General features: G+C 38.0%; 1 protein-coding gene across 4 annotated transcripts in view; it reads right to left on the bottom strand.

The window, feature by feature from the left end:
• dgkg (diacylglycerol kinase, gamma) overlaps positions 1-23,267 on the bottom strand; it is a 158,470-nt gene that overhangs the window by 43,905 nt on the left and 91,298 nt on the right. For all 4 annotated transcript variants that reach the window (XM_088352146.1, XM_088352149.1, XM_088352148.1 and 1 more), the window contains one exon: positions 17,979-18,043. In XM_088352146.1, coding sequence (XP_088208272.1) covers positions 17,979-18,043 — 65 coding nt within the window. The remainder of the gene's footprint in view (positions 1-17,978; positions 18,044-23,267) is intronic.

Here is a 23,267-nt window from a genome sequence, read left to right as displayed (position 1 = left end):
TGATCCCCCCGATTCCTTAATTAAGTGTTGTGTGAAACATTACGCATTTGAGTCTACTGTTTGTTCTGGTCGTGACAGGTAGGAGTTGACCAGATCTCTAATTTCCTCTTCCTCTCCTTTTATTACTGCAATATCATCATCAAAACAGAGGTTGGTGATGTAATATCCACAAATGCTGACTATACCTTCATGTTGGTCCAGGGCTTTGGTCGTGATCCTTCCCAGGAAGATGTTAAATAAAGTTGGAGAGTGAAAGCAGCCTTTTCCCAAACCAACTCTGGTTTGAAACCACTCTCTAACGGTACAGTTGATCAGTATAGCACTGCTGGTATTGGCGTACAGCTGTTCTATGGTCTGAACTAGTTTCTGTCCCATGTTGTAATTCTGCCTGGTTGCCAAGAAGGCAGCTATCTATACTCTCTCAGACGCCTTCTTAAAATCCATGAAGATGAGAGAGAGGTTTCTTCGGCAAGTACTGTATGTTTTCAGCCTGTGGTTTCAGCCTGTTCAGTACATGGACATTGAGCATAACTTCACCTGCATGGCTGATTAGATTGCTGGTTCTGTGGTTGGAGCATAGTTGTCAATGTATCTTTAATTGGTTTATAAAAAACACACACAAGCACACACACATGCATTCACTCTTGCATTTCCACCCAATGTTCATTGGAACAGTCTGATAATTAAGATTCCCCGCAAGGGTCTAAAACATCTCACCCTCCATTGCTCGCCAAGAGTTATAATGTACATTTCATGATATACACTATAATGCTAATCGGCGTGAAGGCAGATCTTCATTGACGCAACAGTGACAAGCGCATGTCAGGGCAGAGACTCCATGCTGCCAAGTTCATGAGAGGACAAAATTATTCTTCAATCTATGCTATATCGCTTTATAATTTTATCATTCTTACTCTAACGACTTAAAGTAAGCATTCATCATTAAGAGGTTTATTCTGTTCTTAATATTGAACACCTGCAAATCAGATTGCATAAATGCAATTTGTAGTTTTACTTTTATGAACTTTATCAGCATTGGGCAATAACATTGCTGTTCTTTGAGTCACACACCCTTTAGGGCCTATCTGCTTTTTGTTCTCGAGGAGGTTTAATGAAAGGGCTCAGGAGCGGCATTTGAGAACAGATTTAGAATTCTGCATTTTGAGGGATATTTTGTTTGTACAGCCCTCCTGTTCTCCTTGCAAGTTCCAAATTCTTTTATGTCTTCTCTCCTCATTTTGAGTGCCTACTAAAGTTATCGATCACTTTCAGCAGAACTCTTGAATCACAATTGAATATTTTTTTCTGATGTCAAAATGAAACTTCATGTGTTACAATCGTAAAGTTAAATAAATAAAAATCTAATAATTGTCAGCACACATGTGAAGTGGTATAATTTTTTCATTTCTGAAGGTTTGAAAAACATCAGCCTCTCAACATTTAGTTTTTGATTATTTCAACTGTCTTGCCCTCTTTGAAGTGGTGTGAGTAATTATAAAATAAGATGTCAGGAGAAATTTGATAAATTCAACAATTGTTCAAAAGTCTATACTATTGGTAAATCACTCGAGAGGGAATTTCTTTTCTCTTTTAATAATTTCTTCCCCCAATATAAAATGTGAAAATGCAGTGTTTAAACAAACAATTTGTTTAATGGATGCATTAAAAGTAATGGTTTTATAGGTAGGTTTTGATATACTTTTACTCCAGAAAACATAACATTTAAAAAAAAAATTCTCACAAGTTATTAGACATTACAGTTATTAATGTCTAAAAAAACAACTTTATGTTAAGGTAAAAAAAAAAATTTACCAGCTCGGTAGCCTAGATGGTAGGGTGCCCGCTCCGAGACTGGGAGGTTGCTGGTTGAAGCCTCGGCCGAGTCATACCTAAGACTTACAACCAGTGTCCCCTCAATTGCGCACTGCTCGCACATTCTCAACGCACAAGAAAATCTAGCCAGCGCACAAAAATGAGGGCTCAAAATTACTAATTAAGAAGCGACTTAAGTCAAAGTTACAGTGCATAAAGGTAAAAATACACGGGTTCCCCTGACGTTGTGTCCTAAATGCGGTATTTTGAAGTCAATGTTGAACAAAGTAGAAAAGTAAAGTTAGTAGAGTTTGTCGAGAACCGGCTTCTTTGGCTCGGCTCACTAAAAGGAACCGGCTCTTTCGGGTCCTAAACGGCTCTTCAGGTAGTTTTTGTTTCATTAACCCCAACATGTTCAAATATTATGTAAAACTATGCACAAACTGACCTAAAAGAAGGTGGGAATAGAACAAAAAAGAAAAAAATACCAAAATGAAAAAGTAGTGAAAAGCTGGGAAAAAAAGAAACAAAAGGAAGAGAAAAAAAGAAGGAAAGATTTAGGAAAAAGCCAGAAAAAAAAGAAAAGAAAGAAACATAGGAAAAAAGTAAATGGAGAACAAAAAAAAAAAAGTAACAGCTCGGAAAAAATAAACACAATGAGACTTTTTTTAAAGGAATTAAAAAAAAAACGTTAAAAAAAAAAACACGGAAAAAAGAAGAAAAAGTTTGTGTTGCATTCAAATAATTTCCAATTGTATTAGGTGAATCTTGTTGTCAACATTGTACTAAAAAATGTCACTAAGTCTAGTCCTGTATCTTGCAACCGACTAAATAAGCCCCTAAAAATATTAATATTCTGCGACAAAATTTATCAGGAAAAAATAAGAAATGGATATCTTGTGAAAGAATTGTAAGAACAAACGACGTTTGTAGACCGTACAACCTTTGCAATTGTACATGAGTCAATTCATTCAAAAGAGAAAAATAATTTTGCATTGCCGGAAACTCAGCAAAATGTAACTTGATGACACGTTTTGGACATGTTTGATAATTATTTCTCTTGCCACACTTGGGATTATGGTTGCTCACTGTTGTTTCAAGCGTTGCTCACCGACTTTGTGTGAACGCTCAGACCAGTGGAATATTAGAGGGAACAGTGCTTACAACATTGGTACTCATTGCCTCCCTGCTTGGTGCTCGGGATTAAGGGTTGGAATTGGGGGGTTTGGTCACATAATGACTCCCAACACAGCAGTTGGGTTTAAAATGGCGGCGCCCTGTTTGGCTGCGGCTGCATCGGCTCGCTACAGTTTAACCGTACGGGGCAGGTGTATCGACATATCGTTCTGTGTGCATGGTTACAAAGAATGACAATAAAAATAAATTCTATTCTATTCTATGAGGAAAGATAACAAACAATAAGAAAAAAACAACTAGTTAGTCATAAGATGGTGAACCTGTGCATTATACCATCTTGAACTTGAATGCAGTATTTTTCACTGCTTTAAAGTTTAGACCAGTCTACAACCACTACATATTAGCTTAATAATTCTTACATTCTTTTTTATCTAACTGTTTTTTCTCTTTTTGGTCTTATATTCCATGTTTAACCTCGGATGGTAAGCAATGTTCACGACGATGTTATCAATGACAATTAAGACAATTCAAATGTTCACTGATAGGGTGTGGTTTAATGACTGAAAGTCCTAAAGCCATCTGCTGCCATCCCTATCAGTGTGGCTAAGTCTACCTCAAGTCCCTTTCCTCACTTGGTTAGTCTGTGCCTTGCCATAATCAAATTTCATTTCTGTTCCTATTCATTTTGTTTTATTGTATTTTAACTATAGTGTGTGTCTCCATATTTGGTGCTTCGGTTGTTGGCTGGACACAAAGGGAGGGATTTCATTATTTTCTTTTCTTATTGTACACTGAATGCCTTATACAGCACTTTAAATTTAGATTTATTGCCTGAAAAGTGCTTCACAAATATATTTGATTTGGTTTTAAAACGAGTAAAGGGCTTCTATGTTATATTGCAGATTTTTTTTTTGTTTGGTTCTCATGATTTCTGCTCTGTAACAGTTGTTGTGGTAAAAGTATTTTATATTTTTATACTGTTAAAGGTTTTTAGATTGTATTATTTTTTTACATGTTTCACTTTCTGACCATTTCCTTAATATTGTGCAACCGAACGTAAAGTTGACATGTTGACATTGTTACATTTGTATTTTCTTTACATTGCTGCTTTTTTCTTTTTACTCTCTTGGCTTTTGTTCTGAAGCAGTTGTAAGAGAAATATTGATATTCATTTTTAATTTATTAAAGTTTGAGTTGTAGTTATTTGATAAAAAAATACCATAAGATTTTTAGTGCCTAAAATCTTTGTGTTGCATTTATCGTTAACATAAACCAACTCAAGGGGGAAGGTTTAATCATTCAATGATCATGACACTTCCAAGCAAAAACTATCGGTAGCGAATCCGAGTACTGCCTACCCGTATTGGCTAGCAGCCACAAATGTTCTGGAATTCTTCATCCCTTTCACAACGGCCAATCATATTGTGGTAGGAAGAGCAAAACAAGTTGGCGTTTCTGCGAGGCAGGAAAATTCCAGCTTTAATTTGTGGTTCGAAAGGGGCTCAAGACCCTCTCCCCAGGATACTTCGTCAGAGGGAGCAATTTGGAGCTAATGTGACATCACAATTAGGAACAGTCATGTAGCACCACCAGGAAAAGTGCCACAGCTCATTAACAGCTTCTCCTGGAGACGACCTACTCAAATGTAATTAACTTACATTCCACTAGTCTCTATATTCTTCAGCTTCTAATACTTTATAGTTGGTGCCAGTGGTTGTGTGCTAACAAAACAGCAGCTACTTCTGAGTTTTTGATCCTTAACAGATCTTAGATCAAGACGACTCTTATCTGTTTACTTTCCCAAAGACAGAGCACAAAAAAAAACAAGTCACAGTGTCACAGTTAGAGGGACTTGAGCAGGCCCAAACCCCATCCACTTGACTCCCGTTCTGTCACGATAAGCATTTTGTTCATTCTTAACATGAGCTTTGTCCTTTTTACCCTATGACCACACTTTGCAAAATGTACTAACTTAAACATATGGTGCCATGTTTTCCCATTTTTCACAGTATTATGTACTGATTTATTTTAATTTGACCTTTAGTGCGGAATTGTTTCAAGTACCGTTCTAATCATTTTCGCCTAACAGCTATAAAGAATTGAATTGTTTTGATTGTCATTGATAAAAAAGTAGTGAAAAATTGGATGCAACGAGATTTAAATTACTGTTACACCATGATTTTATATATATATATATATATATATATATATATATATATATATATATATATATATACTGGACTGTCTCAGAAAATTAGAATATTGTGATAAAGTTCTTTATTTTCTGTAATGCAATTAAAAAAACAAAAATGTCATACATTCTGGATTCATTACACATCAACTGAACTATTTCAAGCCTTTTATTATTTGAATATTGCTGATTTTGGCTTACAGCTGAAAAAAACTCAAAAATCCTATCGAAAAATATTAGAATACTTCCTCAGACCAAGTCAAGTCAAGTCATTTTTATTTGTATAGCCCTAAATCACGAAGAGTCTCAAAGGGCTTCACAGATTGTTACACTATATTACACAGACTATTTTCAACCGACAAGTAAAAAAAAATAATTTTATAACAGCAAAACTAAATCAAACATTTGAAAATGTCCACTGATGCACTCAGTACTTGGTTGGGAATCCTTTTGCACGGATTACTGCATCAATCCGGCGTGGCATGGAGGCAATCAGCCTGTGGCATTGCTGAGGTGTTATTGATGCCCAGGATGATTCGATAGCGGCCTTCAGCTCATTTGCATTTGTAGGTCTGGTGTCTTTCATCTTCTTCTTCACTATACCCCACAAATTCTCGATGGGGTTCAGGTCAGGGGAATTAGCAGGCCAATCAAGGACAGTGATGCCATGGTCAGTGCACCAGTTACTGGTGGTTTTGGCACTGTGGGCAGGTGCCAGATCATGCTGGAAAATGAAATCCTCATCTCCATAGAGCTTTTCAGCAGATGGAAGCATGTAGTGCTCTAAAATCTCTTGGTACACAGTTGCATTTACTCTGGACTTGATGAAACACACTGGACCAACACCAGCAGCTGACATGGCTCCCCAAACTATTGCTGACTGTGGGAACTTCACACTGGATTTCAAGCAACTTGGATTTTGCTCTTCTCCAGCCTTTCTCCAGACTCTGGCGCCTTGACTTCCAAATGAAATGCAAAACTTGCTTTCGTCTGAAAAGAGGACTTTGGACCACTCTGCAACTGTCCAGTGCTTCTTCTCCATAGCCCAAGTCAGACGCTTCTTCCGTTGTCTTGAGTTCAGAAGTGGCTTGACCATGGGAATACGGCTATTGTAGCCCATTTCCCGGACACGTCTGTGAACTGTGGCTTTTGATACCTGGACTCCAGCTTCAGCCCACTGTCTTTGAAGCTCCCCCAAATTCTGGAAGCGGCTCTTCTTCACAATTTTGTTAAGGCTGCGGCCATCTCTCTTGGTTGTGCAGCGTTTCCGGCCACATTTTTCCCTTCCAACAGACTTTTTGTGGATATGCTTTGAAACTGCACTCTGTGAACAGCCTGCTCTTTGAGAAATGTCTTTTTGTGTCTTACCCTCCTGATGGAGGGTATCAATGATGGTCCTCTGGACAGCAGTCTTCCCCATACTTGTGATTTAGTTTACTGAACCAAGCTGAGTGTTTTTAAGGCTCAGGAAACCCTCGCAAGGTGTTTCGAGTTAATTAGATGATTCAGGTGAATAGTTGAATAGCCTACTTGTATACTTTTTCATGATATTCTAATATTTTGAGATAGGATTTTTGAGTTTTCTTAAGCTGTAAGCCAAATTCAGCAATATTAAAATAATAAAAGGCTTGAAACAGTTCAGTTGATGTGTAATGAACCCAGAATGTATGACATTTTTGTTTTTTTAATTGCATTACAGAAAATAAAGAACTTTATCACAATATTCTAATTTTCGGAGACAGTCCAGTATATATATATATATATATATATATATATATATATATATATATATCTCATCTCATCAGCTGCACCGCTTATCCTCAGTAGGGTCGCGGGGATGCTGGAGCCCATCCCAGCAATCATCAGGCAGTGGGCAGGGGACACCCTGGACTGGTTGCCAGCCAATCGCAGGGCACACGGGGACAGACAACTCACTCGCTCAGTCACACCTAGGGACAATTTGGACCGGCCAATTCACCTGAAATGTATGTTTTTGGAATGTGGGAGGAAACCGGAGTGCCCGGATGAAACCCACGCATGCACGGGGAGAACATACAAACTCCGCACAGTAAGGCCGGGAGCTGGATTTGAACCCACTCAGGAGGTTCCCACGATCTCAGAACTGTGCCGCACACGTGCTAACCACTGTGCCGCCGTGCTGCCATATATATATATATATATATATATATATATATATATATATGAGAGAGAGAGAGAGAGAGAGAGAGAGAGATTAAAATTATTTGTAAAAAAAAAAACAACAAAAAACTTTAATTAAGAAAGTATTATTTGTTAAAAATGCTTGAGACAGTAAAATGGGCCTGTTCCAGAGTATTTAATAAGTAAATAATAAATCAAGCTTTCTACTTCACAGGTTTGACTGTAGCGGAACATTTTTGGAACTCAATCCCCGTGGAAAATGAGGGATTAATGCATTAGATATTGTGAATTCATTACTCAAAAAGCTGCCATTTTTATTCTTGGAAATTGCAAGTTCGAGTGTATTTTGTCACTCTAATTTGACACTTTACAAAAACATAATAGTAGGTGTCCTTAATACAAACACTCTCGTACATTTCTAAGAATGTAAACACATAAATATACTAATTTAAAGAGGCACAAATTTGTGTTCCTTCTGCAAATGTACTCCCCTTCACCCAAAAAGTATTTGTTAGTTAGTCCTAAAAACGGCGCTATACAGAATGGGATGAGGGTCAGAGAGGTGTAAGGGCTGATCCTTGCTAATCAGTTGATGACTTAATGTCCTTTGGGCCACTCTCACAAAAGAGAGCTAATGACGATCAAAAGGTCGAAGGTAAAGGAGGACAGCGTGCTTGTCAATTTGAAGAAATTAGGTCACCAGTCACCTTTCTGAAAAGATTAATAATAAATAAATTACAGAAGTAACTTATTCTACAAAAAAGAAGATAAAAAACAATTATATTGATGTGCTTGGTAATATTTGTTAACTGTGCAAAACAAAATCCAAATGACCATTCCATTTTTCAGTTTTTCTGTATTTGGCTATGTTTGGACACCCCTGAGCTAAGCTAAGATGAGCATGTATCACCAGTGTAAAAAATGGACCATCATACATTGGAGCTCTTTGCAGGTGGAAGAACTGGTTGCTGTTGCATCATAGCTGTACTAAGCTCAAAAGGGTGTTTATTTTCAATACAGAGCACACGGTCATAATACCTATGATCACTTCATATTTCAGTTTTTCCTTTTTAAAACAAAACAGCCTTATTATATTTATGCTTTGTCAAGATGGGGTGCTGAGTGCAAATTAATGAGAAATAAAATTAAATTTTTGGATTTTGACAAATGACACAGAGAAGGATAATTTTCAGGCGCTCTGAATACTTTGAATTATATAGTTAATGTTAAATGCTATTCTTGATCATGTAACTGTGTGTACCAAGATATAATAGCTCATTTAAGGATCTCATTGAATAAATATTATTAAAAAAGTGTCTGGAAAACTAATAAAAAATGGTTCTCAAGAAACAAAGTTATATTGTATCATATTGTATATAATAGACCAGAGGTCTCCAATTTGGTGCTTGCGGGCACCAAGTAGCCCCCTAAGAGCGCCAGAGAATCGTGCGACTTGTTCTGAAAATAGCTCCTCAGTGATGGGTCATGGTGATTTTCTAAGAAATTAGATTTTTAATTGGCATGGGAAATTGTTGAGATGAGTGTCTTTAAAAACAACGTTTTAATGGTTGACTATGATTATTTTAACCCCTTAATGTTCTGTCAGGCTGCCGACTTTTGATAAACAAATATGTGTCTTTACGATGTCACTAGAAGAAGAAGAAGAATAATTTACTTTTTTTGTCATTCTTTGTAACAATGCACACAGAACGAAATGTCGATACACCCAAAACTGTACCAAGCACTAATCACTCAATCAAGCTTAAACTCTTGGATTCAAGATTTTATGACCATTTTAAATTATCAGCATCACAGTCACATCCCGATTAGTCTGAAAAGAGACACCCGAAAACCATTAAGCCAGGGTAGCTCACCAAACCTGTCATCTTGCAGCCATCACATTCGTTGATAGTAGGCAAATAGGGCCTCCTTACATCCGCGAGAGTCTAGTGAATTTCAATCGTGTAAAATATTTACCTTATAGCACAGGATAATGCCGATAGATAAACAGAAATCTACCTAAAAGTGTTTCTTCTTTGTTGGACATTGCTTCTGGAAACTTGTTTGTTTGGCTCCAAAACTCCTCTTTAAAAATAAACAGACTTGTAAAATCATTCCCAATATGGTAGTTACCTTCTCCCCATTTAAAGGACACTTTTTTCGGCCAATAGCCGGCTTTTTTTACGGCCCACGTTGGCCTGTTATGGGCCTGTTTGCTAAAACGAATATCGACTCCAAAGGGTCCTAATATTATCAGCCAATAGTAACGAAATCAAATGATGACGGACACATTATTTAGCCTGTGAAATTTCCTACATAATTTTATGCCATTTTCCAGTGGTGTACTCATATCAAAGCCAAAAACAACATGCACAAGCCAATCCATAATTCATTTTTTCTCAACATCATTGCACACAAGTATGCACAATCATTGATTGACTTCTGGAAAGAGAATTTAAACCTTTACAACAGTGGCTAGAAAATTGGCCAAAGTAAAATACAAATTTGCAAAGTTTAAGTGTAGTAAAGTAGTCATCTTCAAATGGACATTTTTGAAAACATGTAAACCTACCGTTGGAAAAATGTGTAAAATACTATATTTAGTTTTTCAGATTGTGACCAAATTTGACAAGGTACCAGGTAAAGCTTCAAGCTAGTGTCTCACAAGTTTTCCAGCTAATGTGCCCATGATTCACTCATCTGCAGGCATTTAATCGCAAAAAAAAAACAACAATTCCGGCGAGGATAAAATCCTTCATTTCTGTGTGGTCTAACTTGGCTTACTCAATGTTAGTACAACGTGCAGTGATTACTTGAGTATGGGACAAAACTTCAGACTCTTACCTTTCAAAAGGGACTAAAACCGTCTATATTCGCCAAATGGTTCAAAAACAGCATTCAATTTACTTTGGGTACGTCTTAGATTGGGATTTTAGGCACCCTAACCCTAACCCTAATTGTACAGGAGCGTTAAGGGTTTAACTTTACCTACAATGATTCCAACCTAACAATAATGACATTGTAACGACTGTAACATGAGATGATTTTTTAGAAATGCATTTCAAACTTGAAGCCTTTCGCACTACTCAGTAACAAAAAAGTAGCTCTCTGGTTCAAAAAGGTTGGCGACCACTGATTTAGATAATATTTTTTCAATTTCTTAGAAATCCACGCATTGTTTTAAAAGCCAGGTCCTTAAACACAATCAGTGACTGGTTCCAGTTCCACTCTCGTCAAGTTAACATCATTGTCTTCATGTGGCCGCTTATATATATTTAGCCTGCCTAGCTTGTGTGAACAATCTCTAGCACCTGGTCTCATATCACACGTGTAGCATCCCATTTTCTAAGAGATTCTCTTAAGTCTCTGATTTTTTGGTCTAGTTTGTAGTGTTACCATACTTGACAAACTGCTTATTATATCCAGGATGATCTGATGGGTAATTAATTTAGGATGATAAAAAGGACACTTGACGAAAGACAAACGTGAAAACACGTCTATTGAGGAACAATGCTTCCATTTGTAGAAATAAATGTATAAACCCCAAATTGGACAGAAATTTGAAAGTGCGCCTTATAGCTTTGGCGCGTCTTGTATACTCCAGAATACAGTTGATGAAATTGGAAATGCATACCTTAATTACAGGTGTGTGCTACCACACAAGGTTTTACGGTATACTATCGCAGACCGAAATAACAAAACATTGCATGCAATGGGATTTGTACACAGGTAGTGTCCATGAGAATGCCAGCACTTTATCACTGGAGCACCACGAGTACAGAGAACATATGAAAAGGCTTTAGGACTTATTCATTATAACACTATTTTTAGAGTGCCAGAAAAGGTGATTTGCATAGGGCATTTTGTTCTGCGTCTTGATAGGTCCAACAGTCTCTCCACTACTGCACGAACTAATATTAAAGAGAAAGTCTTTCAACAAATATCTATTCAAGCTCTTTTATGTATGTACATCTCAAACCGCAATGATATTGACCTTCAGGCGAAGAAGTGGAGGGACCGATTGCACTGAGCAAATCAGTGTTTCTGGCATCGTGAGTAAAAAGTGTGATAATGAGCAAAGATCTAATGCCTTTTCGTGCGTAATCTGTATCACTGGTGATTACGTGTAGGCTTTCTCACTGCTGCGACCTAGGTTTAGATTCCTGTTCCAATGATTCTTATGCAACTATTATCAGTGACACTTATTGACTGCATTAATATACACCGTAAGGGTATAAAGAGCCCAACGGTTATACATGAATTAGCAAAATGCAGTCTCAATTTTATGCGCCTTCTGTATGAAAAATATATGACAATTATTAGCCGTACGCCTTATAGTGCGGAAAAAATATGGTAAAAATTCCCTTGGATATATGCCATATAAGTGGTTAGCGCGTGTGCGGCACAGTTCTGAGGTCATGAGATTGAACCTCCTGTGTGGAGTTTGCATGTTCTCCTCGTGCTTGCGTGGGTTTCCTCCGGGCACTCCGGTTTCCTCCCACATTCCAAAAACATGCATGTTACGTTAATTGGCCGGTCCAAATCGTTCCTAGGTGAGAATGAGCGAGCAAATTGTCTGTCCCTGTGTGCCCTGCGACTGGCTGGCAACCAGTTCAGGGTGTCCCCTGCCCACTGCCCAAAGATAGCTGGCATGGGCTCCAGCACCCCTACGACCCTACTGAGCATAAGCGGTGCAGATAATGGATGGATGGATGGATATGCTTTTTAAGACATTAGCACAAGAATACATCATTCCATGTATTTTGTCATATACTTTGTAGGGTACTTTGTCGAGTATTTTGTCGCAACAAAATGTTATTCAGATGAGAGGGCAGGTCAAACTGGTTGAGCTTTTCATCTATTGGTTGATTGGTGTAGTAGCTGATTAGTTCATCACTGGTCAACCAATAGGTAAGAAGCTTAAGCAACTGGGCCGCCTTCTCATTTGAATGATCACGAAAGAATAAATACCAAAATAAATGAATGACAAAATGCATTAAACATTTACTCAATTACATTTATGTCATATATTTAGGTATTACTTATGTGTTCATTTATATATATGGCATATATCCAGAAATCCATTTATTCATACATGTATTCCTGTATATGGCAGGATCGGTCCTCCATAAATTTGTAGCAAATAGTTTGTAATATTTTCCAGATGTGTAGATAGAATAGAATATACCTTTATTGTCATTGTTACAAAATGGGTTAACATATTGTGACAACGAAATTGGGCATGACACTCCAGTTTTACACATTCACAGTGAGGTATGAGCCAAGAAGATAAAGGAACAGAGAAGATGCCCAAATGTCAGAGGCCACCTCTGTGAACAGCACCACACTGTATCAGTGAGAGATAAGCTAAACTTGGCATAGATGCACCCTACAGTTTCTGTTCAAACAAGCTCTGAATAGCAAAGTAGCTTAGCTAGCATAATGCTGATGTTGTATGGTGTGTACTCATGTGATAAATCCCCAAAAATGAAGCAATAAAAGTTGTAATGAACAGTTTTGGGAGTAACAAATTACAAGGGAACGCGTTTCAGGAATGCAATCTTCTCGTTAACGAGCACAGAAACGCGTTAGTAATAACATTTTGTAACTCAACTGTTGTTACAACGTGGTGCAATACTGGGCTACTTTTAAAAAGCAGATCCCTGATTAAAATTTCAGATTACCAGTATCTTTCCCTCCATGGCGCTCAATGTAGAATGCAACCCATATTTTGGAAGGAATGTGATGTTGAACACACATTGTTAATACATACCTACAAAATACAACCTAAATAAAGTAACAGTGGTGGTGTTTCAAGCGCAGAGTACGAGGAGACGTAAATTCTCCCTAATCTGATATTCCACTACCATGTACACTCACATCCAAGCCGTATTTAAAGCGATAAAATAATGAAATAAGGGGGTCAGTTTATATGCGCATATTGGGTTGCGTGTCACCAGTAGCGAATGGTAGGCAGGGAGCGGGGAGGGATCATGGCATATACAAATGGTAAATGGTCTGTATTTACATAGTGCTTTTCAAGTCACTGAGAAACAACAAAATCAATAGGGCAAACATGAGCACAGAATTTATGGTAAAAATTGCTGAATTTTGGTCTTTTCATTCAGATATTTTTTTCTGCAATATATGCCGCTGCAATAATTCTCCAAGCCTGGAGAAAAAAAATAAAGCGTCTGAGACATTGATATAGATTATAGAACATTGGTTTGTAAGCCCTCAAGATTGCAACAGACATATGTTTTCATGTTCTTCCTCAATTTATTTTGTTATGTGGCTATTTTAAGCAGTTTTTGGGTGTAGGGTTCAATGTGAGCATTTACGGCAGTTTGTAACTGGATAGTTGCTTTCAGAGTAACACGGTACTTTTGGTAACCTGGGAGTGGGATTCGGGGGGTTAACGCATTTACTTTTTAAACAAAAATAACTAGAAACTGTAACTTATTACTTTTTCAGTAACACACTCAACACAGGGAATGAATGTGAGTGAGTAGTGTTAGATTATTAAAATGTGTCACTGAGTATGTTGTCACTTTCGCATGAGTTCTCCAGCTATATTAGTCTTATTATTCAATCATAACATTATTACTTTGATAATCACATTTTTCATTTAGTTGTAATAAATCCAAATCATATTTATCCACATATTTTATGAAGTATTTACTCGCTGTATTCATAAGAATGTTTCTCTTCCATATCAGTGTACTTTCCCAGCAAATTAGCCTTATCATAAAACCTTAAATATTCAGCTACGTGCAGTTCTAATCTCTTGTACATTGTACAAGTTTTTTTTTTTTTGCCTTGTAATGTAGGTTCCCGGACATCCCTGTTATCGCTTAATTTTCCATTTTGCAAATCCAGAGCCCTTTCTTATAAAAACTGTGTGCTTTTTGGTGGGAGAACACTCTCCAATCAATTGGTCCAGATTGCACTCTGTTTTATTTATTTTGTAATAAATGTCCTTAACTGAACTGCTTCTCTTAGGCCTTTCATTTCTTTGTCCAAATACTCAGCCAAATCCAAAAGTTGAACATGTGGCGAAACACGGATTGTTGTACACGAACAGTAGAAAATAGCACAAATAAGCCTTTTTACTATTGTCCCTACCAAACTCCTCGTTTGGTCAATGGCGATCAATAATTAAGGCACTCGTGTGCACATAAATAAATATATAATAATAATCATATTTTCAGTGAAACTGCTAAAAAAGGAACGTAATGTGCCAGGGGGATCACCACAATGGAACAGTTGCTGCCATCAATCACCTGTCTCTAGCTCTCTGCATGATCATTCAAAGACGAACAATAGCCTTCAGTGTTGGCTTACTGTAAATAGTGTTGATTAGTGTGTCACTAAAGTGTCACTTTAGCACTCTTGCTGGGGGCTCAGTGTGACAGAGGTCATAAGTAGCTCACTTGTCACTCAAATAGTCTATTGGCATTACTGAGCAAGATTCCACCCTTTGTTATCATTTATGCCAGGGATGGGAAAACTTTTCTTCTGGAATTTTAAACTGTTAGTATTGAGTTGTCGCTGATTGCAAAAAAAAAACATTAACTATAAGCACTATAACAGATAGGACTGATAGTTAGTCCTTAATCCAAAGCAAAATTTTAAATAACATTTTTACTTTTTAAAGTCCAGACTATAACATTGCATACATTTACAGTGTTCATTTTACCTCTGAAAAGTGATGGGTCCCGGGGACTCGCATGCTCAAAAATCTATGGGTCCCAACAGAGATCTATGGGTCCCCAAAATTTAGTGTTATCGAGGTTAAAATCGTAAATTGGCGACAGATATATAGTATAAATCTATATATTCATTCAGTTTTAATCATCAAATTATTAATTCATTTTCTGCATCAAATAATTGTTGGTAAAATACCGATTTAAGGGATAAACACAAACCTGTCTTTTTTTATTTTCTCCTTTTACACTTCCTTTTTTTCTAAACTTCTTTATTCAACATAATTCGCAATATCAATCATCAAAGCTAGTGAGCCGTTTGAGAGCCGGCTCTTTTTAATGAGTTGAGCTAAAAAAGCCGGTTTTCTAAAAAAAGACGGACTTCCTTTCACTACACAACTCGAACTCGTTGGCCGAGATCGGCGTGCAGACGAAAACTCGAACCGCGAGACCAAAACAACAATGGCGGATCTGCCTGAAGAAAAGTTTGGAGTGCAGTAAATCTTTGTTAAAAAAAAGTAATCGGGTAATAATGACAATTTTGTGGCAAAAAGGTTGCGTCCCGGGGACGCACGTTGATTTGAGATTATGCGTCCCCAGCAAAAATGGTGCGTCCAGGACGCGGGGATGTGGGCAAACGAGAACACTGCATTTAATGCAGTTTAAAAATGAAAGCTATTGATTTAGAAAAAACAAGTGCAAATGGGAGGCACACCAACTACTAGAAGATTATCATTCACATTGTTATTGCATTTAAAGAACATAAATCATGCAGGCAAAATATGGGCAATTTTTGTAGCTTGAGGCCGTATATGGCTCTTTTTATGAGATAAAATAGAAAGTGTTCAATTATTTGATAAATATATTCATGCAGCTCGACCAAAGCACCTAAAGTAATTGGATTGGGTGAGTTGTGGGAATGGGCGGAGCTATACTAAGGGCGTACACACTCTTTCTCCTCGCCCAACGCTGTCTGCAACGAAGGTAAAAAAGTTGGAATCCTCGTTTGCAGAATTTTGTGACATTTCTAAAAAAAGGACTGCTTGCACATGGTTTTGAAACCATAATTCAGAACAAAAATGGCAGTCAAAATGAGCCCCAACATTCTTAAGTAACTGCAGGAGGGAGATATATTTTAAGTGGTATGATTATATTGATATGGGACACTGGCTCCGTCATTATTTTTTTAATAGATTTGACTAACTCATCAAACATCACAAAGAGAAATAAAATGTGCTGAAAATTAGCTTTTGTGTGTTTAATTAAGTTTTGTCTTAAAATATATGGTGTGGCTGTCCCAAGAAAAAAAAGTAAACATATTTTTGCTTTTATGGCTCTTTGGGTCAAAAAGGTTCCCAACTCCTGTGCTGGAGAGAACCTTTTTGGTGGTGATATGCTCCTCGGCTTGAATCCCTAAAGCATGTGCAGAGTATTTTAGATGAGTGGTTCCTGAACTGCGAGTCGAGGTGTGTGTTGATGACGTAAGTGGCGACGTTTGAAGGCCCCCTGAATTAAAAGTCCCCTTCAGTACTGGGAATCGGAGAATTGTGATCTTTCAATTATTTACAAACTTCATAAGATACATGTATGCACCCCTGCTTCGTCTGTACAATATAAAAGAGTTTTTTTCAAAAGTAAGTAAAATTGTCACAAAAAAGAGTCAGCCTGGGTGTCATGATTACTGATTCGGGGCACCTGCGGCTGCCCCGTTGGCGCCAACAGCCCTGTTCGCTGATTGGCTTGATGACTCTTTTTAAACCCCCCGTCTTCCAAGAGGAAGCTGTCAGACCGTCTGCGAACCTATGCTTTCAGCTAGGCAAGCTCTGTACCATCCGACATTCTCCTGCCCTGTTTTCTCCTGCCTGATAGCTGTTGCCGACCTGTTTCTGGACCCGTTTCTGCCTTGCTCCTCCGTCTGGTCATCGACCTGTTTTCCCGGTGCCTACGATTACCCTCGCTCGACACGGAGGTGCCACTTCCGTGTTCCTGCCATCAGCTACCCGTGACCGACGATCATCGGCTCGTGGAAGCAAGCACTGCTCTCTTTCTCAATAAAACTGAGTAAAACGAACGCTATTGGGTCCTGTCTCCGTTTCTGGCTTGTGACACTGGAAAAAATATTGTTCTGAAATAAAAATGAATAAGCACTTCTTTTAAAACCTCCTTATCTCAATTTTTCACTTTTTGCATAAGCACAAAGTAACAGAGAACAATTCACGATACACTCTTACTCTGTTGCTCTCTTAATACACAAATATACTTTTTTTTGTATTCAGAGCATATTTTACACCACACAGTTTTATTGCATGCACCAAGCATGTTACACATTTTTTTGTCCACATGATGCTGTATTTGAGGAAATGAATCATCTTGAAGCCCCTACATGTGTGGAGCATTTCCATCACTACTTTTTGGCAACTTGAGGCCTGAGCAAATGTGATGTCATTTTAACTCGGCAGTAAGTGTTAAAATGGCCGTCCAATGAGACTGATGATAGTCCTGTTTTGCTGCTTAACTTTTTCATAAACTCAATAATAAATATGTTCGGTTATGCGAAGTAGGACGGCATGGAACTTATGGTAAAGAGTGTTGATGTCGCTAAAATAGAAATGTAAACAGTGGTGTCTTGAGATTCATTTTTTCCAAACATGCATTAGTTTGCCAAATCATTGATAACATTTAAAAAAAAAAGCTTTAAATCCAAAGAAAGCATTGTTAAATCACTGCAGCAGTCTTACTCAAAAAGGAACATCTATTTTCTATTGATGTGACATGACAGTATATAGTGTGTCAAAGATCAATATAGAGATCCAGCTGGGAGGTCAGCTATGGGTTTGAGTTGATTGGCTTACATATCCAGATTAAAAGAGCAAGATCGACAGTTGCCTTTGCAACATAACTCAATCATCGCAAGCAAAATAGTGTATTTCAAAGCTAGTCGCTCAAAATTTGAAAAATTCCGTGCAAATAACCTGCTGTTGAACTTCTCAGGGTGTTTCTCTCTCATCAGATGAAAACGATGGGCAATGGAGGCATCCTGTGAAGAAAATAAATCACCATAAATTACAGCCCATTTCTATAGTGTTGCTTGTTTGTAGAGTTTATTTGTGGGATAATCCACCAAGTATCGAAAACTGCAAAAAGTAGACTGTTATACAGCGAGGGATTACGGTAAATCAACTCCTAGTGGTCAAATATTACCCAGTGTCCTTTAATAAGCACTTGATTACAAGCACATGTTGCTCAAGGCAAACTCCGACTGTTCCTCAGTTCGAGAATGAGGACAGAGACCGCATTTCAAAGAATTTTTCCTCAAGGTCGTATGAGTGTGTATTATTTGTGTTATACAAAGCTCTTGTCCTTGCATGCATGTACAGTATGATGACATCATCTGTTCAACTCCCAAATGTCTGACAACATAAGTTGATTCCATTCAAGTGTCTCCTAACACAAGGCCAAGCTTAAGATAATGAGGTTAAAAGCTTCTTGTCTGTATCTTTTGCTATCACATCTGGAGAGAATGACAATATATACAGTGAACCCTTTCTCGGGGGTTACATCTCTCTCTCTCCCCCGAGAAAGGGTTCACTGTATATATATATATATCGAGAGAGAGAGAGAGAGAGAGAGAGAGAGAGAGAGAGAGAGTGCCTTAGTAAATTACTGTACTTAGGTCGTGGCAAAGTAAATTACTGTTAAAAAATTCACTCTTTAAGATTAATGCTCAGAAGAAATAGTAATGCTCGCCAATACCAGTATCGGCTGATCTCTAGCTGACATAAATTAAAGGAATTGTAAAATTGCCATTAAAAACATGCTGTATTAAAAAGAAACTTGGTGCTAAAAATCTTTGGTAATTCTTTAAAAATGCATTTTTTGTAGGCATGAATTCCTACTCAAGATTTAGGTACTAACCCGAGAAATTGTGGCATCAAGATCCCTACTCACATTCACAGGGTTGAAATCATGCCCATGCATTTGTTTAGAATGCCTTTAAGATTCGAAGTGTTTTTTGTCATATGCACAGTAAAGAACCACGATTCCCTGCACAATGAAATTCTTACTTTTACCACACAGTTGCCAGCGTGACAAAACTAAGAAACTATATACATGTATACATAAAATAATATTACGAACATTAAAAAGATAAAAATACAAGATTAACTCAAGATGAGTTAAGGCAATAAGAGAAAAATATTACTTGATTTGAACATTTGTCCCACTTGTCTTCACCCATATGTAATTTAGAAATGTATATATCATTATAATTAGCAGGTATTATTCTGTATCAGTCCATGTTGTAGTAGTTGTTGTAGAATTAGTGGTGTTAGTGCTGGTCATATTGGTAGAATTGGTATTAGTGTACTATTAATAATAGTAGTAGTATTAGTGGTGGTGGTAGTATTAGTGATGTAGCCGCCATCATAAGGGTTGTGTTAAGGGTGGTCGTTATCATTGTGATGGTCATGGTTACCATCGTGTTCGTGATGTCATTGTCATGTTCACTCTTTGTGTTTCGAGTCAGGGTGGTGCTCATCGTGATTTGTATTTTTAGTTTGGTCGTTGTTGCTGTAATCGCGGTGTTGATAGCTGCACGGTACAAATCGTGGTTGTTGTTTCAAAAAATACAATATTAAGAGGCACTGCCAGACAAAACATGCTGACTGCTAACTGGAAATAAACAAAAGGTGAAGCAACTGAAAACTGTTTTAATGGCACAGCAGCGCTTTTACACAAGACTCTGCGAGTCAAATGAAAATTCTACAAGTGCGAGCTACAAAAGCAAGCTAAGAGTTCTCGACACTGATCGCCAAGGACTGCAAACCTTTGACGGAGGGTGAATTTTTTTTAACACTGTTCAAAGAATGCCAGGCTAAGTAATCAGCCCTCAAACATTTTCAGCTAGCCAAATCTGGTATGGAACCCCCTGCTTGAGTCACTGTAGTATGCGGGAGATTAGCGACGCTAATGTCACAATGGGTGATGATCTATCCCAAAAAGCACATAATAAAACAAATGTGGTGCAAATACCTTACATCTTAACATCTGTAAATGCAGGGTACTCAGTTAAACCCAATGACATTAGATACGGCACATCACATGGAATGACCCCAAAACATCTGACCCTGTCATTATTTCCATCTGGCATTCCAGTTTATTAGCTATGTCTCACCCTAAACGAATGTAGTTAAGCCAAATAAGTCGTGCATAATTCATACAAGAAAAGGCATGTAGCGGGTCAAAACAGCGTGAAACCACAGTTGTACATGGTTATATCCAACAAGGTTTATCTCCTCATTTTTGTAAAACTCGTGACTTGCATCATCTTGAAAAACAAAATTTCAGTACTGTGTATAACTGGGGTCTCCAACCTTTCACAGGCACAGAGCAACTTTTTGTAACCAATTAGTGCAAAGGCCACCAATTTTATGCATTTCTAAAATAACAACTTATTATGTTGTTACTATGTTATTACAACGTTTATTATTGATAGTATGGTTAAATAGACTTAGTCAACTACTAAACAATTAGTTTACGAGTGGATCCAAATGACCTACCAGTGGTGAGCTATGCTCAGAACATGTCTGCGGGTAACCTCAGCTGTCATTAGGGTGCACTCTGATTCCCACGGGCACTACGTTGAAAAAAATGATAGACTGATACTCTTGGAAGTTAAATTAGCGCATTTTGCTTAAATAGAAACTATAGGCTTTTGATGGTGCCTGAATAGTAGCATTTAGTTGACTAGAAAATAATACACCACAAAAATAAACTTATCTTTTCTATTTCAAGCAGTGAGCACAAAATTATATTTAGTGCTTAGCTGGTAGCTTCAAAAGTACCTCAACAAAAAAAATTAAAAGAAAGCCTTTCAGATTGGAAAATAGCTCACACAAACAAAACAGGCAAAGGTCAGCAGTATTCAGGATGATGCAGGGAATGAGCTAACTGAAGAAAAAGAGATGATGAATAGATGGACAAAATACAGCTCCAACCTCTACAACCACCTGACGCAGGGAGACCCTGAAGTCCTTACAAATTCCACAACTCACTGAAGAACGTAAAGTCTCCAGGAATCGACAACATTCCATCAGAACTCAAAGGAAATGGTGGTGAGCAAACTATAGACATTTGACCACGATTTGCAGAAAGATCGGGCAAACAAGACAGTAGTCATCTGCATGGACAAAATTCCTGGTAGTTATTCTACCAAAGAAAGGAAACCTTTAACTTTTCACCAACTACAGAACCATCGGTCTCATCAGCCATGCAAGTAAACTTATGCTAAAGGTCCCACTGAACGGACTGAAAGCACAGGCTGAAAACAGCTGAAGAACAGGCAGGTTTAAGGGAGGGAAAGAGCCCCACAGAACATCTCTTAATCTGCGCATCCGATGTAAAAAGTTTCAACAACACCAGAAAAACATCCATTACATTTTTGTTGATTTCAAGAAGGCGTTTGACAGAGTATGGCAAGCCGCACTATGGGCCACCATGCAGTAGTACAACATGGGCCAGAAACTAGTTCAGACCATTGAACAACTGTATGTCAATGCCAAAAGTGCGGTACTTAACAATGATACCATTGGACCATGGTTACGAACCACAGTCGGTGTGAGACAAGGATGCATTCTCTCTCCAACTTTATTCAACATCTTCATGGAGAGGATCATGTTCGAAGCTCTGGAGTAACATGAAGCTACTGTCAGTATTGGGGACACAACATCACTAGCCTTTGTTTTGCTGATGATATTGCCAGATTGGCAGAAGACAAACAGGAACTTAGAAAGCTGGTCAAGCACCTAGACAAAGCATCCACCAAGTATGGGATAGAAATCAGCACAAAAAAAAAACAAAAGTAATGACCAACAATACCCAAAGTACTACCATAAACATCACCACAGAGAGCTAGAACCTTCCACCAAATATAAATATATTTGAGCTGTCATATCAGAAGACGGATCAGAACCAGAAATCAGAGACAGGATACCTCAAACCACACCCACACTTGTCAGACTTAACCCTAACATAGCAATGAAATCAAAGATCAGACTCATGCAAACGCTGGTTACTTCAGCTATTTGACACATGTGACAAACGAAAAGGTGCGCAACACCATCAGTGGGCACATTGGACCCTACGAATAACCGTTGTCAACTATGCGCGGACGGAACCTTCAGTGCTATGGTTATGTCGCACGATCATCAGGACTGACCAAGATAATTCCCCAGGGCACAGTCCAAGGGGTCAGGAGGAGAGGAAGACAAACAAATAACTGAACTGAGCCGTCAACATTAAGGAATGGGGTGGTGCCAACTTTGCCACGACCTAAGTACAGGCCAGGGACTGTCAACAGTGGAGAAAGCGCTCCAGATTTTCTTCCTCATTGGTGTCCCGACGAACCATGCGGTTCGGGGATTCGTGAACCGTGATCAATAACAATTACTTTAGGAGTCGACTATCACAACATTAGCAACTAGCTTTGCTTTAGCAGCTGACTTCTCAGACATGCTTATTAGTTTTAGGGGTCTGCGACAGGTACTATAGCTTGTTGGATTAGCAGCTTCTTTTATCAAATATTGATGTTGTGGGGAGTTTCATATGAAGGAAATTTGCCTTTTTGTGCCTTATCAACCTAATAAATAAATGTATTATGTGTCAGGAAACTTCACTTAACTTCACTAGACTACCTTTTAAAAATTGTCCAAATTTGTTAGATCCAGCCCACAGGTTGTAGACAATTGGTATGATTTGGTGCTCCATTCATTTGACTTTGACACTCCTGAATTAGCATATGTTGTTTAACTAGTTCCTCAATGAAAAAATATTTGTATGATGTTTTCAGGTGGTCTTATCAATTTGACCTTCCCAGTACATTTCAATGCATATTAGAGTGTTTAGTTCATTAGTGTTTTTTACAGCTTATTTCTACCCATACAATAAGCCTAATCCATGTGTGTGGCCAAGGAAAGTATACACAGATTACAATGTTTTGGTCTTTCTGTGACTTTTCCATTCTCGTTGTATGGAAAGTAGAACCTCGGTTTTCGAACGCCTCTCAGTTCGAACAAATCGGTTCTCGACCAAAAATTTAGAGAAATTCTTGCTTCACTTTTCGTTAAAAAAATCGGAGTTCGAACGCCGGTACGCTAGGGGCGATGCTGAGCGGCGTACGGGTGTAGATTGCCCCCACCCCTCGTGAAGAACTGTTGTCACGTGAGCGCGCACTTCTTTTTGCTTTCGTATTTAATATCGGTAAA

Source organism: Urocampus carinirostris, chromosome 14 (genome assembly GCF_059441175.1).
Source record: "Urocampus carinirostris isolate Australia breed hairy pipefish chromosome 14, RoL_Ucar_1.0, whole genome shotgun sequence".
Lineage (NCBI taxonomy): Eukaryota > Metazoa > Chordata > Actinopteri > Syngnathiformes > Syngnathidae > Urocampus > Urocampus carinirostris.
The sequence above is the reverse complement of the archived record's forward strand: the minus strand, read 5'-3'. Positions and strand labels throughout refer to the sequence as shown.